Below are 18,933 nucleotides of genomic sequence, written 5' to 3'. Positions count from 1 at the left end.
ATGGGTTTTACAACTGCTCCTCAGGTGTTTACAGACCCAAATGCAGCAACTCCAAGGGAGCTCCCGTTTTGTATCTGTAAGGGAAATATCCTTAGCACATATGTTCAAAAAAAATATTTCTCCTTAGGAATAAAATAGAAAAGGAGAATAAAGGGGGAGTGTTTCCCCAGGCTGACACAGAAATCCAAGACTTCCTAGAAAACGTGAGCAGGAAAAACTCTTGGCTGATCCTGGGGGAAAGAGGGTAGACTCAAGCTAAAGCTGCAAAGCATGTGGTATCTTGCCACTGGGCCAGAAATGTAACCTGGCCAGCACCAAAAACTGAGGATTGTCCTTGTCGTCCTTTCTGTATCCTGTAATTTTATCTTACTGTCACTATTTTGGATAAATATTTTTCTTTCCCTTTTTATTTTATTCATTCTATTACTTTGGCAAAATGTTTCATAATTCATAACCCAATTAAAATTGACTAGGTTTATTTGAAAACATATTGGTGCCATACTGTTTTTATTCAACACTTAAAATATATGGAATAAGTGAAGCACAGTAAAAACAAATCTTGCATTTTAGAATTGTCAGATGGAGCATTTGTGTTTGTTTTTTAAATAGTTCTCTTTGCTTTGCTTTCACATACTGAGGTGTCAGTCTATCCTGTGCATTCATATTGCTGTCACTGGCAGGAAGAGAATAAAGTTCATGTAGCTGAAAGTACAGTATTATGGTTAAGAGAAGCCGTTTCAGTTCATCAAAAAGTATACTGTTTGGGATTGCAGAGGGAATTATTTTGAGCACCGATTTTTCAGAGTATTAATTAGATGATTTGTTTGGATGTGTACAACAGCTTTGGGCACATGATGAGTAAAGAGAAACGAGATTCCATCACAAAGGAGGACTTGGCCAGAGCCACGTTGGTCACTATCACAAATAACATCGGCTCCATCGCTCGCATGTGTGCGCTAAATGAGGTGAGAACGCCGGCTCAGTGCATGTTTTTCCTGTGTACCCACCGTTGCTTTGTAACTTGCTCGCATGTTAATGAGGTAGCTTTTTCTAGTTCACAGAGAGAGAGCAGGGAGTTTGAAATAACGGTGGCTCTTAGTCCTTGAAATCGAGAGCAGCCTTGCTGTGCGGCTGCACTGTGGGAATTGACGCTGGGTGGCAATAGAGAACAGCTGCACAGAGTCAGTTTCACTGCTTTTCAAGTAGGAGCTCTGCTTGTTGCCATATCCAAAGCAGAAGTACTGACAAGGTTCCTGAAACTAAAAACTTATCAGTGTATTTTTTTTTTGTAATGCATTTTATTTTACCTTTTTTGGCTTTTCTTATTATTGTCACATTTCTTGCTTTAATTAAAAATATATCTTTTTCTTGGAGTACAGTCTTAGCCATGTATTTGTGCGATACCTGTATGGAATTGTGCTAAGGAGAGCAGTATTGCAGTCTTTCAGGGTAGCATGAATGTCTAAGCTGGAAAAAGAACTATAGATAGATATATCTTATGTGTTGTGCTGGTACGTTACAGATATCATCAAGCATGACCTCCATTAAGAGGAACTATCAATCGGAAATGTGCATGCACATGGGCTAAAAAAATTAAAAGTAAACATTGTCCTCTTTGTACTTTGCATGAGCAGCAGGCAGGAAAACCAGTTTCATATCAGTTGAAAAAAATTCTACTAAATGCTTTTTGGGTCAGAAAAATGTTAAATTGCTCCCTTGCAATTTCCTTGCAATCATAGCAAAAACCACCTCATGCTGGCAAAGTCTAATTGGTGTGTATTTATTGTGATATCACACATTTAATGATGAGATATGTGTGTATGTGATGTCAGATTTTTACTTTCTGGTAAAGCTTAGTTGCCATTGTGCTAGTAAACCCAAATCGCTGCTACTGCTCTCTAATGTGGCCACTCCCCAATGAAGTCTGAATTGCAGGGATACACAATTTTTCTCCTAATAACCTAACAATTTTTAATTAGTAGAATGCATTACAACTTGCTTTGAGTACTTATGAAATATTGTATGAATCACAAAGATTCTCATGCATGCCTACCTCTGCTCTAGTCCTAGGCAAAGTCTCTATCATGAGACTACCCCAGAAGAGCATGGGGGACTGGCAGAGGAGGAGAGAGCAGCAGCTGAATGGGCTCCCTCCTGCTCCTGTCGGATCATGTACAGGCTGTCTCTTACCTTCACTGCCGGTGGGATGGGGTCCACTGGTGGCGCTTAAGGCCTGCTTTCTTCTTCCGCACCCGGAGTTTTTGGGTGTTGACCCAGTGACCCGGCGATTCGTTCAGAATTCCAGAGTCTCCAGGCCAAATCTGGAGAGTTCCCAGGTATGCCTACTGGGCCTCCTAGAAGGAAGTTTAAAGGACTACCAAGTGCACATGCGACACAAATTGCAAAAAAACTAAGAGGTCAACATTGAAATGCTTTGAACAGCTAAGTTCAGGACATAGCAGAGAAATAGCAGATTTTAAATTTCCCGCCATTCTGAATGTCTCCGACTTACCTGGCTAACTATATAGCCAGATACAAGCTAGCCTGATAAGTTGGAGACATACTGGGGGCATCCTGGAGAGGAATTTAGCTGTATAAGTTATCCGGCTAATCTGGTCATGCTGAAGAGCAGTCTTAAAATTAGCCTGATAAGTTTATCCAGCTAACTATAACTTTATCTGGGTATATTCAGCTTAGTGCTTAATTGCAGCGCTCTGCTGACTGTCCGTGACAATTTATCTGGCTACTTTTCCAAATAAATAGTCCACTTGTCATGCTACTGAATATTGACCTATAAGACTTCAGTGAAGCTATATTCTCCTTTCGGGAGGTATATAGTGCTGTATTTTTATCTCCATCTTAACTGGCTTGGAGTCAGCTAAATTTCAAGTAGTTTGTTAAATACATTTTGTGCATAAAACCAAAACCTACAACTTGAGGAAATTTTTTGTTGGTTTTTTTTTTAATGATTTTTTTGTTTGCTTGTTTTATTTTTCAGTTGATACTTGTAATGAATTCCTGTTAACCTGAGCATGCTATTAAAAAAGAAACTTGTGAGCACACTTCAGCAAAGCAAACTGTATATTGTAATTATTGGCTCCTTAATTTTTTGTGGGATACTGTGTTCCACAGCCAGGATTTACAGGATCCACATTCTCTCTGCTTTCAGCTTCTTTACAGTGTTGCCTTGTGGCATGGAGTTCAAGCAGCATTGTACAGGGCTATCAAAGCACTGAGAGCTGCAGCCCAAGACCTTTGAATCTGCATCTGAAGGAACAAATTGTGCATTCTTTAACAACCTTGTTTACTGTGTGTTTAAACTGATGCAAAGAGCCAACACAGCCTGTAAAAGAGGCAGTCCTTTCACAGTGAATCAGAGCAGCCTGAGAAGAGCCCAGTGACTTCGTTACATGGGTTTGGGCAGAAAGTGTCTAGAGAGGCCACTTCCAGCACCCAGACATCTTCTGCTGGCTTAGAAAGAAATATGGTGCCTATGCTCTTGGCCTGGCACATTGTGTTCTTTAGAAAATTGTACAGTTTATACTGCAGTTTGGCATTTAAATGTTTGTCACCAGTGCTTGGTGGTGGGATATTAATCCCATCCCTGGTTACTGGATTCTTTACAAAGTGGTCGAGCAGCTGGTGTAGGTAGATCAGGCTCAGGATGAAATTTCTTACTCAGCAAGGAAAAGGACACTCTCTCTCCTTGGCTCCCACTGTTCCCTCCTTTAATAGATGGCTTTGGAGACCCTGGAACAAAATCACTTTTTATCCTTTCCTGCTGGATCCCGTTCCCTGGAAAACGAGTCCAGTCCACGCTGGTAATGGTGGTTCCAGTCTTGCCGGTTTAGTCAAATGCAAAACTTAAGATTTCTTGAAACAAGTTCGTATTCTGTTTTGCTTCCATTCCATGTCATGCTGTTTATTTCTTTAGTTTATTTATGTCTTGTCTTTATCTTTTGTAGAACATTGACAGGGTGGTATTTGTTGGAAACTTTCTCAGAATTAACATGGTCTCCATGAAGCTGCTATCTTATGCCATGGATTACTGGTCCAAAGGACAGCTGAAGGCATTATTTTTGGAACATGAGGTATGGTTTGCATTGATTGGGGAGTCATCCTGCACAGAATGTGAGGGGAGACTCTCCCTGTAAGCTCTTTTTCTGGTGGGGATCCCACAGCTCCTTTCACACCTGCCAGTTATTGAGCTCTAGCCATGGACTGTGCAGGTACAGGACATCCCTACTCATAAAGTAGGAGGCACCGCTGAAAATGTTTTGCAACATTATTGCAAGGGACTGAGTTTGCACACAATTGGTGCTTTCACACAGAAGTATTTGTTTGAGAGGTGGCCACAAGGGGGCAAATTAGGTATAGAGGGTGGGGGACGACAACACCAATATTCATCCACAATTGTTTGTATCAGTTTGGTTAAAATAGAAAAATTGGCCACTTACTATAAAGGACCTTAATATGCCTTAAAAGTGCAGGATTTAATCACTGGTCCTGTTCTGTTTTTATATTCTTTTTATATAATGGAAATAAAACAGTCCAATTGCTTCAATGCTTAAATGTATACTTAGCAGCTGAATTACAAATCCCAAACACACTCAGTTAATCATAGCTTCGTTCCTCCTGACCCAGAGGTTTTGTGTACATTCTGCTTCAGGGGAACTGTTGTGTGACTCCAGAAATTAACAGATGCTTGATGCCGACTGCTCTATGGCAGCTTCTAGTGGCAGAACATATGACATTATTTAAAATGCTCAGCTATGATTCATAGACCTATCACATTACTCCCCAGTTTGTTCACAAATTTCATGATATGTAATGATTTATTGACTAACAAACACTCCTATTTAATTTTACAACTGATATAAAAAATTGTAAAAATTACTAACTACAATATTAAACCAATGTTATTTATATGACTGCATGCCATTCAACATCCATGTTCATCCCTGTAAACTGTACTGTTGTAACGTGTAAATCCAATATTGCTCATATCAGTTGAGTCTGGCTTGGTCACCTCCATGGTAGTTTAACATGTTCTTTTGCAAACCATTGTACATATAAAAACTCATGCTCATAAATTAAACAATGATCCAAATGGGTACTTGCATTTCATGGATATTTAGACAACTTCAGTGTTCCAATAACCCATCTGCACCGTCCTTAGTCCTGCCGACGTAGAGTTTAGTTTATTCAGTTCTCTTGATATACCACCTTTCTACCTCAAACCAAAGCACTTAACAGAATAAAACAATATATAAAATATAAAACACCACATACCTAAACAGACATTGAACTACACATATCACATGTAACAATCATAAACATGGACAAACAATGACATATACTGCAGATTGAGATATACAGTCTGTTGCAGAAAATATTTAACACTTATCAAGGGAAGAGTTCATTTTTAGCCAACAATAACTTGTTGGCACATGCTGCAATGTCCACACATACAATGACCTATAGGTATACCTGGTCCTACATCAGGGGGCTCCAAAACAGATTTATTGTAAATACATTTAACAGGACTGATGATTAAATCCTGGAACACTTTTAAGGCACAATATATTTAATATCATAAAGTTCCCCATATGAAGATTCTTTATAGATTTATGGTAGAACTTGGGATGAAGATTAAGAATAATAGGGTTAGCATATAAGAATAGGGTAAGGTAGGCCAGGGTAGTTGGTTTGTCTCCCTTTGCACCTGGAACCTAAGAATATTCAAATTTCGGCATGAGGCTTTCCATGACGAGCCAACATAAGCCTATCAAGCCAGATGATATTCGAGATAAGGACCAGTAGCCATTTGCACACAGTCAAACCCCCTTCGTCATTGCATGTACACGAGTGCGATGGGGGTGTGACAGAGTGCCCTATGGAAACTCTCAGAACATCTTACTAGAACAATCCCAGCAGTCTGGATCCGGTCCACCTTAACACAGGGCATTCTGGGTACAGGGTATTTCCTACGAGCAGGAATAAAGTGTAGGCTCAGAAGAGAGGAGGAAGAAGCCCTTGGGAGAAGGATAAGGCAGTTCCTTAAACATACTGATGTGTTTTGCTGACATATACTGCAAGGTAAGCAGTCTTGAATTCTGTTTGATGTGTAAATAATAAAATTTGTGCAAGAGGAAAACTGGAGTCCAGACTGTGATTCAGTCCTCCAGCCAGCCATAGACCACTCGTGCTCTGTGACATATGGTGCAGGATTTTCTGCACTAAGCGACTGCACAGGCAGAAGTCCAAGCCTCCTAGAAGTGTCTAGAAAGAGAGGATTTTCTGAAAGTGACTGCATTGACAGGAACTCTACATCACTGAATGAAGAGAGGAATTTTTTTTTTGGGAGAAAGTGTTTGCTCTAAGCACCGCACAGAGAAACACTGCTGTAAAGCACACAAAAACCAAAATCATGTAGAGGTTTTTCTTTTCCTGGGGCCTTCCACTCACACATACACACTCGGAGTTGTCTACAGGCCAAGGGGGCTATCCCCACCTGGATATTCAGGGGTCAAGCAGTGAGTAAGGGCTGGAAAGGCCAGCAGTTTTTTGGGTTTTTTTGTTTTCCTATTCCTGGAAAGATGCATGCAAGGGTTTATTTCCTGGGGAGGAGATGGAAGAGGAGCCAGAGGGCTTTGGAGAGGTGCACAGTAATGGCGTATGACGTTCTGGAAGTTCTCCAGGCCCCAGAGCCAGATGAGAGGAGGAACCTGAGACTGGATGTATGGCAAATGGAAAGGCCAGCCAAGTCAGTAGGGACAGCAAAGCCACTACCAGAGGCCATGGATGCCCAGAGAGGGAAAGGCAGATTTAAATGGCGGCAGTTGGTCGCAGAACATCAGAAGATAGCCACAGAGTTGACCCAATGGGAGGTGAACCTAAAGCACGTTGCGAGAGAGAACACTATGCTAGTGAGTGACCTGAGGCAATGTGCTCCGGAAACCCTGAAAGTGGAGGCATGCAGCAGGGGAAAACCTAAGCCTAAGAAGGAAGGCCTGAGGTTGGTGCTACAAGAGGTCCCAAGGAAGGCCCTGTATGGTGCCCAAACAGCAGAAAGAGCCTGGGAAAGGACAACACAGACACCCCAGAAGGGGGCAGTACCAAGGAGCCTGAAAGGGAGTCTTGTCCAGTCAAGTTGGAGAAGCCAAAGGGGCATCTACAATCTGGAGAGTTCTGGAAGGCCTGGGACACAGAGGGATATTGTCCAGTTTGGTCATGATGGCGGCAGTGTGTGGAGAGAGCAAACAGCTATGGCTGAGAAAAACTTACTTCCCCACCAGCAACAATGATAAACAAGAAAGAAAAGATCGCCTATAGTGCTTGGACCTACAAGCTTGCCTGTATTACGTAGAGAGTTCAGAGACTGTTCTGCTGGAACAGATAGTAGAACTAAAGCAAGAAGGACAGGAGCCCTATGCAATGTTAGGAACAGGAGAGCAGCACCCTTCTAATATGACTATCCCACTCATTGAGGGCAGTGCAACCCAGGAAGCCGAAGGGATTGAGCCTGAACAAGAGGTCAATACTGAGGCGGTGGTAGAGGTCTGGAGCCCCAGAGGTCCAGTAGATGGAGAAGTTGGGAAAAAGTGTCCCACTACCCATCAGCAAGAGAAAGAGACAAAGGAAGCCAGAAACTGTGAGAAAATGGAGTACCTGAGAATCCAGCCCGGAGAGGTTAAGATGGCAGTAGAGGCTGGGGAAATGGACATTCTGGGGAATGGGACTCTGGGGCTAACCAGGGTAGGTTGCCCAGAGAACCAAATGGGCTTGGGGGACTGTAAGAAAGCCTCATAAAAACACTGAAGTTTGGGAGAGGGGTACCTCAGTAGAAAAAGCTACCTTTGGTACAGGTAATTCCCAGCGGGTAAATTGCTGGACATTCCAAGGTTGGGAATCCCATATCCTAAAACAGGTAGGAGTGAGATTGGGAAAGTGGTTGTCCTGGATTGAGAGAAGACCCAAGGGCAAGAGTTTTACAGTGGGTCATAGCCCCAGTAGGAGCAGTTGCTCAATTGGGTAGCACTGGGAGGGGGGAGGGGGGGAGGGTATGTGACAGAGTACCCTATAGAAACCCTCAGAGCACTTTAATGGACCTGTCCCAGCAATCTGGGCCCAGTCCACCTTAACATAGGGCATTCTGGGTGCAGGGTGTCTCCTCTGAACAGGAATAAAGTGTAGGCTCAGAGGGGAGGAGGAAGAGGCCCTGGGGAGAAGGAAAAGGCAGGCTCCTTAAACATAACTGACCTACTAATGTGTTTTGTTGACATACTGCAAGGAAAGCATTCTTGAATTCTGTTTTGACGTGTACAGAATAAAAGTTGTGCAGGAGGAAAACTGGAGCCCAGACTGTAATTATGTGCTCCAGCCAGCCATAGACCACTTGTGCTCTATGACAGGGGGCCATAAATTCCAAGTCTGGAATAACAGAAACAGATATGGGACCCAAGGTAATGAACACTTCACCCTGGTACTAAGAGCCCACCAATCATTATGAAGTGGTCAAGATGTCCCTCCATCCAGGCTCACAAATCGCAAAGAAGTCAACAAGGCATTGCACTCAAACCATCTAAATAGTAACCAATAAACTAAAAGACAGTCTAGTCTATGGAACACACCTCTATAAAATAAGAATTTTTGGGACGCAAGCCATTTCTCCAGCCAGATCCTATCTACCACCAGTAGACACCAGAAGATGTCAAAGAGATGAAGATGACCCCAGATTTTGAGAAGCATCCTGAAAGACATCACCTCCAGCCAAGGTGCAAGGAGAGGCTGAGCAGAGATCATTGAAGGGTGGGAAAGAGAGTCTGGGAGATGAGGGGGATTGACTGGGGGTGAATGTGTGTGTGTGAGAGAGAGATAGGGGAACAATGGCAGGGGCAGTGTTTGTGTGTATGTCACATTGGGTAGGATGTTAGAGAGGGCATGCAAGCAGAACCGAAGTATGCAGGGACATCTCCCTCCTCACTTCCCCACCTACTGCAATTCAAATCCTTCTTCCCTTGATCTTGGTTTCTCTCTCCCAGATCCTGGAACCTCCTTTCCTTCCTTCTCCCCAGATCCTGAAACCCACTCCCCACCTCTTCCTACTCTCTCCTCTCCTTCCTCAATTCAAGAATCTCCCTCTCTTCCTCCTCTTCCCCATCCAAGGTTCCTAATCTTCCCTGTCTCCCATCTTCCCCATCCCTAGTTCTTTCCTTCTCACACTCCTCCCCTTTTCTCCTCACCCCATTCCTGAATCTCTTCCCTTCCTCTCCCCATCTCTGAGGTCTGCTCCCTGTATTGAAACTTGAGATCATGTTTCTTCACCCAATACAAATAAAATAAATGATAGTAATATAGTGTAAAAATACTTTATTTTTAATAATATAATATAAAAGATGGAAATGTTTACCAATTTGTTTCAGATTTTTTAAATTTCTGCCATAGGATCTACCCCTGAACTGCCGCAGAAAACTAGGGGACTGTGCCTTACACCTTCTGCTTCTTGTTATCCAACCTTGGGGGAAAGAACAGGGCAACAGCACTAACAATACCTAGGGGTGCCAAAATCCTAAATCCTCCACTGGCAATACTGCAGAAATAAAAACAGAAATTAATGTTCTCCTATACTGAGCAAACTACAAAGATATAAAAGATGTACATTCCCAAAGCTGACATATTACAATCACTAAACTCAAAACAAAAAGCTTTTCTCTACTTTTGTTTAGAGAAACATTTTTCTAATTGTGTTGATCTCAATTTCTTACTTCTGCTTTTCACTTTTCTGTCTTCTCAGAACTCTTTTTCTAAGTTCTCTTTGCCATTTTCCATTTCTTCTCTTCCTGTCTTTACTTCTTCCCTACATCTCAGTGATATTTCCCTTTTATCCTTTTTCCCTTTTTCTTCTCTCTGTCCACTCATACCAAGGTTTCACCCCTTCTCTTATGCTCCAGTCCTCCATCTCCCATTTTTCTCCTCTCATCTATCTACTAGCTTTTCATCTCCCTCTTGTTTTGCCATTGTTTCACTCCTTCCCCAGCTTCCTATTCCCTCATTTTCCATCCTCTGTATTCATCCACTTTACTAGCCTTCAGCAACTTCCATTACGTCTCATTCCGTCATCAGCCTAGCTCCTTCTCTATTGCTCCTCTCCTACCTCCAACCCCTTTCTTCTCTCTTACCCCCACTCAGCCTTGTGTTACTTCTCTTGCACTGCATTCTCAGCTCCATTTCTGTCTTTGTACCGCTTTCACAGATCCATATCTTTCTTCTGTCTCTCAGTTCATCCCTAGGTCCCTTTCTTCCACTTCTCATGCCTTCCCTAGCCCTCCAAGGTCTTCACATTGCCTCTCAGTTCTTAGCTCCCATTTTCTTATCTCCACTTGTATCCTCCCAGCCCATCCCCCCACCCAATTTCTGAGGCACCCTGGGGGTTGGGGATATTCTGCCTCTGATGTTGGTGCTGGCAAGGGGCATGTCTGCCCCTCTAGAGGGCCATGCTCTACTCCCCAACCCCTTATTAATCTTTGACTTGTTTCTGAAGTTCCTTCCTCCCTCTGACTGAAGCAGTGAAGTGGAAAGTTTGGCCCTGTGAGAGTAGCATTCCAGTTCCGATTATCTGTATTTGAATCAGTACTGTAATTACAAGTTAAAAAAAAAATGTTTCTGGTTCTGTTTTGCCTATATATGCAGTGCAGTCTGTTTTGCCAAGGCCTACGTAATTGGCTGGTTGCCCTTGTCTTCTATAAATACAATTTCATCAGAAGCCATTCATGATTGAACCAAAGGTACCACACATTGTTCCTATAGACATAAAATGGGAGAAATTACATCTGGAATTTATAATCTGTACTCAGGGTGATGGGGGTAATCAGCAAAAATCTACATTATAAAAAAACAAAGTATCTTATTTTTAGGGTTATTTTGGAGCAGTTGGAGCCCTGCTGGAGTTACTTAAAATGAATGATGATCAATGAAGGATATTTTGAGGATGTACGCTCTCTGAGGCTGCTGCTGTTCCTGGAATGAATGGAGGCCTCTGGTATCCTGGAAATGAAGCCATTGTATCTGCAAAATCTTAAAAAAAAAAAAAAAAAAAAAAGAGATTCCTTTTAGCTGAATGTCAGCATATGAGATTTGTGGTCATACATCCAAATTCAGACTGGGAATAGACTTTTTTTCAGTATATTGTATTTTTTTAAAACATAAATGTGCAAAATGGCCAAAAATACTTTACTGATTTTATGTAACGGTTTAAAAAAAAAAAAAAAAGCTGGATATTGTTTAAATAGGACCTAAATGTAAGAAACCTTTATTTTATTTCTCCTAATGAGTTGTAATCTATGTAATAGAAAAAAAAATGTTGACGCTAGGTAAATTGCTCCTTGCTTCAGGTGAAACAGCAAAGGTAGCAGGTTTACTGTGAATGCTAAGTACATCTTTTGTTTTAATGCCTTTCTTTTATTTAGAAAAAGAAATGACAAAAGTGCCCTGCAAAATGATGTATCTTTAAAAAGGAATACCGTTCTTTTGAAAGCATGAGCCAGTATTTGGCAGAATTATTTGGCAGACCGTGCTAATGTAAGAATGGCGGCTAATGCAGATTTTGCCAACTCAGTTGATGCCTTTTAAAAACACGAATGTGTGTGAAATTTGGGCATCTCGGGCTTGTGCACTAATATCTGTTCATGACAAATTTTCCTTTCGATGACTACTTACAAACTGTAAATTTAAGACTGAAGTGCTACCACGGTTAAGAGTGGAGCTCCCTTAATCAGAGTTACTGTACAGCAGATCTGCACTACAGAAATGGTGTCTAACACTGGAACATATAAGAGTGGTTTCAGCCCTACGTCAGAGTATGTTAGTCTATGCAGGAGGACTTTTGGTTCATGAGCAAGATGGGAGATCAAGAATGAAGAACCAATAAGCAGTTTTTTCTCTCTGATCCATGAGCCCAGTCCTCAGGACACACGTAGCCAATGAGGTTTTGAGGATATGCATTAGATAGATTGTGTGCACTGCCTCCACTGTATGCAAATGTATCTCATGCATATTCATTGTGGATATCCTGAAAACCTGACTGGCTAGGTTTATACTGAGGACTGGGTTGAGAACCCTTGTTTTACTCTAATCTTCTCAAGCATTAGCCCCTCTCACAATCTATTTGGCTTTGAAAGAAAAAAGAGTTCTAATTTTAGTAATTTTACCAATCACTGATAGACCCATAATGTGTGAAATCATTGTCCTCTGGTGATTGAGAGTCTCTGTACCCATGGGAGCCTAAAAGACAATCTCCCCTGAATGTAGAGGATGGGGGGGGGGGGGGGGGCTGGCTAGGACTGTTCTCCAGGTTATTGTTCTGCTAGGAGTTAGTTTGCACTCAAACCACATGCAGCCAAAATAGCCATACGGTACGCATCCTTCCACTGTAAAGATCAGCTTTATTTATACAAAAATCAGGACCAAGGGGTGTCATGGAGATTTGAAAAAAATAAATAAAAATAATTGTAGGTAGTGACTTTTAAAATTTCCCTTTTGTAGATACTTTTTTACCTCTCCCCCACTCTTTATTTTCTACCACAGGAAAAAGGAGTGTTCAGTTAAGCATGAAGGGAGACTTTAATTAAAACAATATTCCTGTAGAGCTATTGCTTTGGAATGGCCCATTGCACGAACTTTCTGTGTTTTTAGAGAAAAGATGCTGGCTTGAAATGTTCAATCAGGTGGACAGGCTGAATAGTGCGACTTCTTTCCCTGCATTGTAGTGTTTTTATAATTTAGAACACCTTATTAACAATAAGGACAATTCTTATCCCCACAAAAGCAGCTAAGGTTTTAAGAAAACATTGTTCAAGCTGAAAGCCGAATGGATGCATGCTGCATTGTTCAGCTAAAGCAACGATTCCTTCCCGAACGGCATAAGCAGTGCTCAGCTTCGCATGCATGTTCAGAACCCCCCTGTTTTTACATGCACCTCCAAATCTCTGTCATCTTTCAAGGCGTGTTCTTGGAGGCACTTCTCTGCTTTCAACGCGGTTCTCATTTTGAAATGCCTGTGTGTCAGCAGAAATGTTACTAATCAAAGCCTTGGCTTATTTTCGGTTGGCATAAAGCTTGGGTGTTCTGTCTATAAAGTATTTAAAAGCCTTAAAACTTTTGATGTTTTCCATATTATTCTTTTCTTTTAAAACCAATGTATTTTTAAGATGTTGTGGTTTCCATTCTGTAGCAGTGTCTTGTTTTCCTAATCCAAACCACTCACTGTCATTCCCTCCCACAGGTGTTATCTTTTAATCCATATTTCCAACTAATCTTTTTATATGTATTTATATATCTGTATTCTTTTTATCCAGCTGTTTGTTGGAGTACAAATACTGTATATGTGAATTATTTTAGAAGAGCTCCAATGTGAGCATACAAGAACAGTGTCAGTACAATGTGCTCATTGAGCGATAATAATTCAAATACTACATGACAGCTGCTAATCATCAAAATCTTGTGCAATGATCATGGACATTTTAAGGTTTAGCACTGACATATATTTATGAATGCATGGTTAAAACGAAGCAATGTGGAGATTTTATTTAAATCTTAACCAGGTGTGCTTATCTTCTGAAAGTAAAACTGAACCCACTTTTACAACCTGTATTAATGACGTCCCTTACTGCAGTTTTTGACTTCAAGACCATGTAAATTTGCCTCAGAGATAGCATTGTTTTTGTAAGCTCGATTGGGTAGGCTCCAAGAAACCGATACTGTCTTAGTGTCATTGATACCATAACATAAAAAATAATGTTATCTTCAGCAAGAAATGCTAATGTATTGTCAATGAAACCACCAAGTTCTGTTTTCAGTGCTTACATTTACAGATCATTCATTTAATGTTAGGGTCTCGCTAGGCTTTAGTTACCCAGTACAGTTTGTGCTTGCATGAGTTGAACAGCCTCATAGAAAGAGAAAGATGGGCTGCAAGAAAATAATGTGGAACCGGACTGGTACACTCCTCTGGTGTAGTACCGTACCGATTTGAGAAAACAGTCTAAACCTAATAATCCTGGATGTTTTCAGAGATGCAGGTAAGTGCTCTCTGCCCGGCTGGTCCAAACTTCTGCCAGAGGGCTTTTAGCATTTTTTTCAGTTTTGCCCAATAATAGTTCACTGGCGTAGGTGGCAGAGCACTGAAGATTGCTGTAGAAGATAATTCACAGGTTTAGGTTGTTCTGCCCCCTTTCCCCCCCCCCCATATCATCTAGCTCCCATTTTTCATTTAAAAATGCTAAGGAGCATTCAGAGAAACATTTTGTTGCAAAAAAAAGCAAAACCCAGTGAATGGATTTGAGCGATTGGGGGAGTATTTGCAAGTATCCATGGCAGTTATTTCAGTCTCTGGAAAATTTTCAACATCACATCTGATTTGGTGTAATTTTGTTGTTTTCTTAATTCCTGCAAGTCAAGGTTTTGAGGAGGGCGGTGTTTGTTTAGAAGGTGATGGTGGGGGTGGGGTGTAATGAAGGAGGAGGGGCCGGTGCTTTTCCGGCAATTTCAATATCAAGTCAGGTTTTGCCTTCAACATAACCTTTTTGCTGCCTTTTTCAGCTAGTTTAGTTTATTAATTTAATGAATTGCTATCTTACAACTTGTAATTCAAAGCAATGTACAATTAAAAAAAAAAGCAACTGCATGTATTCCAAAGCTGCAGGTGGCCGCAGGCAGTGTCACTGTGTGCCACGGAGCGGGAGGTATTATGGTACAAAGCATTGCTCTTCCTCCCTGAGATGTCAGTACATCTGTGAAAGTTCAGTGGGAAGTATCTGCACTCACTGGAATGGCAGACCTATTACTCTTGCCACATTTTATTTAAGTGAAACCCCACCCTAATGTAAGTAGATTCTGTAAACCAAATGGATTATCTGTATTGAAATACTAAATTAAAAATAAATTATAATTGAACTTATAAATGTGTTTGCTGGTATTTATGAATGACCATTGAGTTGTTGGCTTACTGATTGTCATTTTCATTTCAGTGTCAGCTGTAGGTCCATCCATCTGTATCTTTGCTCAGCTCAAGCCCTCTAACATCATACTATGTATTCTTCGGACAAATTTCCCTATTGGAATTGTAATGTCGCTCACCACTACATTTTGTTGGTTTTTTTTTTACTTATTTCTTCTGTATGGTTGAAAGAATTTAAAGTAAAGAAACATTTGATGTCTTGTATACTGTCTAATTTTTTCTGGCAAGAAATATTTCTAACTGAAATAAGTTTCTTCACTATAGAAGCAGCAGAGTTGGGGAGAGGAATGAAAATGTACTGAAAGAATATGAAGATAAGATTGTTAGAAATCGCTATATGATGTTTAGCATTGTCAAACAGTCAATTGAAATGACGAGTCATTGAAACCAGATAAGTGGTGTGAAAATTAGTAACACTAAAACAGCATGGACTACTAAGTTCAAAGTGTCTGATAGGTAATTATGCCAAACAAGTTAAATTTCACAGTGCTGTACATTTGTAGGTAACTACCACATTGTAGACTGTCAATTTGTATAAAAATTGTAATTCAGCATGGCCCTCCTTGAAGTTCACTATGTTGAAATGATTGGTGTGTCCTCAACCAATGTTAATTTATTCTGAAGTTTGCATATATTTTCCTTCTAAATACTACAGTCATATCTAAATCTGGTATACCTGATGGACCCTGCTGAAGAGCAATTTCTGAAGCATGGTCATCCTTCTCCTGATATTGGTCCGTTGGGGATCAAGGAAGGAAGTTCTACATCCCAGTCCTCAGAAGCTGTCACAAAATTAGGAAATTTCCTAGCGTGTAGCAGATGGACTCAGGACCAATGGGTATAGTGAGCTCCTGATAGCAGTTGGAGACTGAGTCAGATTTCAGTCTGACGTCAGCACTACATATACCCCTGCATGAGGCTCTGTTCCTCATTTTTTTCCATCTCCATAGCAGTTCAGGACTTCACACACGCTTGCACAGCTTCCGAAAACCAAACTCCAAATTCAAAGAAAGAAAGAGAGAGAATCTTACCTACAGACGAGCCCCGCTCTCCTGCGGTGATACCTAAGGGTCCCTCCCCCAGTCGAGATTTCCTGAGATGATTTCCGAGATCCCTCAGGGGTAAGCCTTGGTCCCGGCGTGGACTTAGCCCCCTGTGAAGGGAGCGGCTGAGAGGCAGCCTCTCTCCGTTGCCGACCCGGCATGGACTTAGCCCCCTGAAAAGGGAGCGACTGAGAGGCAGCAGGTGCAAGACTGAGCACGGCGGTGAAGGTATTCCCCTCTCCCCCCGCAGCCAGAGACCGGGAAGCGCCGAAACAAGGTAAGGTAGAAAACTTCTCTCTAAGTCTCTGGTCTCCGAGGCTCGGATAACCGCACAGATCTTCCCTCCGGCGTCTGTCTAATTGGGTTGAGCAGCCTCATCTGGGCTAGACCCCGATCCGGCTCGAGGGTCCTTCCACGTGGAGATCCTCCAGAGGGGGGGGGGGGCCGCCATCTTGCCCACATGGTCAACGGCGCCATTTCTCCCCCCCCCCTTAGTCGCCGCTTGTCTGCACAACTGAGCCGGGCGCATAAAATACTTGTGCGCACAGCACCATGCACATATGCGCCATGCGCACAGCGATGCGCTCAAAGGGTACTGAGCGCACAACTAGGCATGTGCGCACAGCCACATGCACATCGTCCGTTCCTAGGCGCACAACGTAGGCGCACCCGGAACACATAACCAGACCTCTTGGCACGCACACCTGTACAAGATACATGCGCAAATCATGGCACTGCTGTCCAAGACAGCTAAAGGCCCAGTCCTCTGCCCAGTATGCCACCTGAGAATGGCACAGCCCAAGGTGACCTCTGCCCTGTGCCTGTTGTGCGAAGAAGCTCAGGGGGAGCCGAGACAAGGTCCCCCTCAGCCTGTAGAGGACTCCGGGTCTACCAGCAAGACTACCCTGGACCTCTCTATTCCCGAATCTGCCCTCCCACAGTGGGAGCCCTCGGGGAGCGCCGCCGGACCCAATGCGGTCTCAGGCAACTTCACCTGGACGGGATTCTTCGAGGAACTACAATCCTACATCCACGCACAGACAGGACCACCAGTGGCACAACCACAACCCCCACCAGTTGCCCAGAACCTCTCAGGGCCCTCCCGGCCTCCACCAGATGGAGCCGCCCCTGGACAAATACCTCCCCTTAGGGGACACAGATGATTCGGAGGAGGAACCAGAACCCCTGGAAGAAGGGGAACTCCCTCCAGGAATGGAACCACATCGCACCATGATGCGCTTCTTCCCAAAAGATGAATTATCAGATCTCGTAGCCACGAGTCTGAAGGCATTGGCCATGCCAGACACATGCAACACAGTAGAGTCCAAGGCGAGCCCCTTCCTGGCTGGGCTCCGCCAAACCTCACACCATTTCCCTATGCTACAGGCCGTACAACAACTGATCGACCTGGAATGGGACGCCCCAGAGGCCACCTTCAAGGGAGGTCGAGCCCTAGAAGCTCTCTACCCCTTGGACCCCGCAGCGAAGGAACTCCTGAGGTTTCCCAAGGTTAACGCCTTGGTCTGCGCCACCACAAAGCGCACCACCATACCAGTCGAGGGTGGAGCTTCCCTCAAGGATGCCAAAGACTGCAGGAATCCATCTTCAAGCAGTCTTACGATGTATCAGCTATGACCCTACAGATCGCTGCTTGTTGCGCAGTGGTATCACGTGCCTGCCTGGCGATGGCCAGGGACGCAACTACCCCAGTCGAGATTTGCATTGAGAGATATATGTTTGCTGTTAATTTTATATAATTTCATTGATTTATTTTTGGAAACTTTATATTATATAGCTACAACTTTGTGTCATATATTTGAAAAAATAATTTTTGGTGCCTTTTCTTATATCATTGATTACGAAAGTAAGAAGTGGCTTTATATTCTTTTCATTGCATACAGACAAACCTGTTTACCCTACAATTGATAAGGCAATTGTTACAATTATATTAATTATATAATCTGTTCAGTCAATCGCTACTTTTGAAGTTAATGCTTTTTCGATGGAGAACTTTCTGCATTAAGTTATAATGTAACTTTATGCTTCTACTAATTTCCGTCTCATATAATTTTGGATTTGACTCTGTTACTGTTAAAAGCTTTGTTCTATGTAAACCGATTTGATTTGTATCTAGAAAGTCGATATAAAAAAAAGCCATAAATAAATAAGTTAATGACTTGCCATATTTGATATTGGGGAAAGTGTGCCATACATATGATGACTTTGTCTGATTAATCAAACTTTAATTTTTTCCACTAGAGGGAAGTATTGGCCAATTCGTAACTAGTTTTATAAGCACTTTACTGGTCTTTTGTATACTCTTATAATAGATTAAGTACATTTCTGTCTCATCTGTGGTATGTAGTATTTACAAGCATTTAATCTTATATGCAAATTAATAATGTGGGGTTTTTTATATACACCTCTCTTGCCTTTAGTTTGTAATACACACTGATATTTTTGGTCCATACATGATCTCTAATGAAGTGTTCAGTTACTTTCACAATAAAAATTCACAGGGTCATTCATCAAATCGCAATGGGCTGTTATCTCATGCATTAGGGCACTATGGATAAGTATCACATCGTGATTTTAAATGAAGAAAAGGGGAGGAGCTTGGGTGGGATTTGGGCGGGGGTAAGTGAATAAGGGGCTGGTAGCATTGCGGATGATAATGTATCGCACATTATAGCCCGCAGTAGCACCGGAAATAGCTACAGCTATTTCATTGGCGCTATGGGGGGGCAAAAGTGTGCAGTGCAGCTGCAACCACTCACTATCATCCCCCCGCCCCTTTTCCCCCATGGCTGGATGCTTTTTTTTTTTTTTTTATAGTGGCATAATGAATCCCAGGGACAGATTGTTCATATCGTT

The 18,933-nt window shown here is 42.3% G+C and overlaps 1 protein-coding gene across 6 annotated transcripts in view; it reads left to right on the top strand.

Annotated features, from left to right (window-relative positions):
* PANK1 (pantothenate kinase 1) overlaps positions 1-14,674 on the top strand; it is a 138,341-nt gene extending 123,667 nt beyond the window's left edge. For 4 of the 6 annotated variants that reach the window (XM_029609840.1, XM_029609844.1, XM_029609843.1 and 1 more), the window contains 3 exons: positions 842-965; positions 3,966-4,091; positions 10,917-14,674. In XM_029609840.1, coding sequence (XP_029465700.1) covers positions 842-965; positions 3,966-4,091; positions 10,917-10,976 — 310 coding nt within the window. In that variant the 3' untranslated portion in view covers positions 10,977-14,674. Of the gene's footprint in view, positions 1-841; positions 966-3,965; positions 4,092-10,916 lie in introns of those variants that run through there. The other 2 variants (XM_029609841.1, XM_029609842.1) reach the window with 2 other exon arrangements.
* The last annotated feature ends 4,259 nt before the right edge of the window (positions 14,675-18,933 follow it).

The sequence above is a fragment of the Rhinatrema bivittatum genome, chromosome 7 (assembly GCF_901001135.1).
Source record: "Rhinatrema bivittatum chromosome 7, aRhiBiv1.1, whole genome shotgun sequence".
NCBI lineage: Eukaryota > Metazoa > Chordata > Amphibia > Gymnophiona > Rhinatrematidae > Rhinatrema > Rhinatrema bivittatum.
The sequence above is the reverse complement of the archived record's forward strand: the minus strand, read 5'-3'. Positions and strand labels throughout refer to the sequence as shown.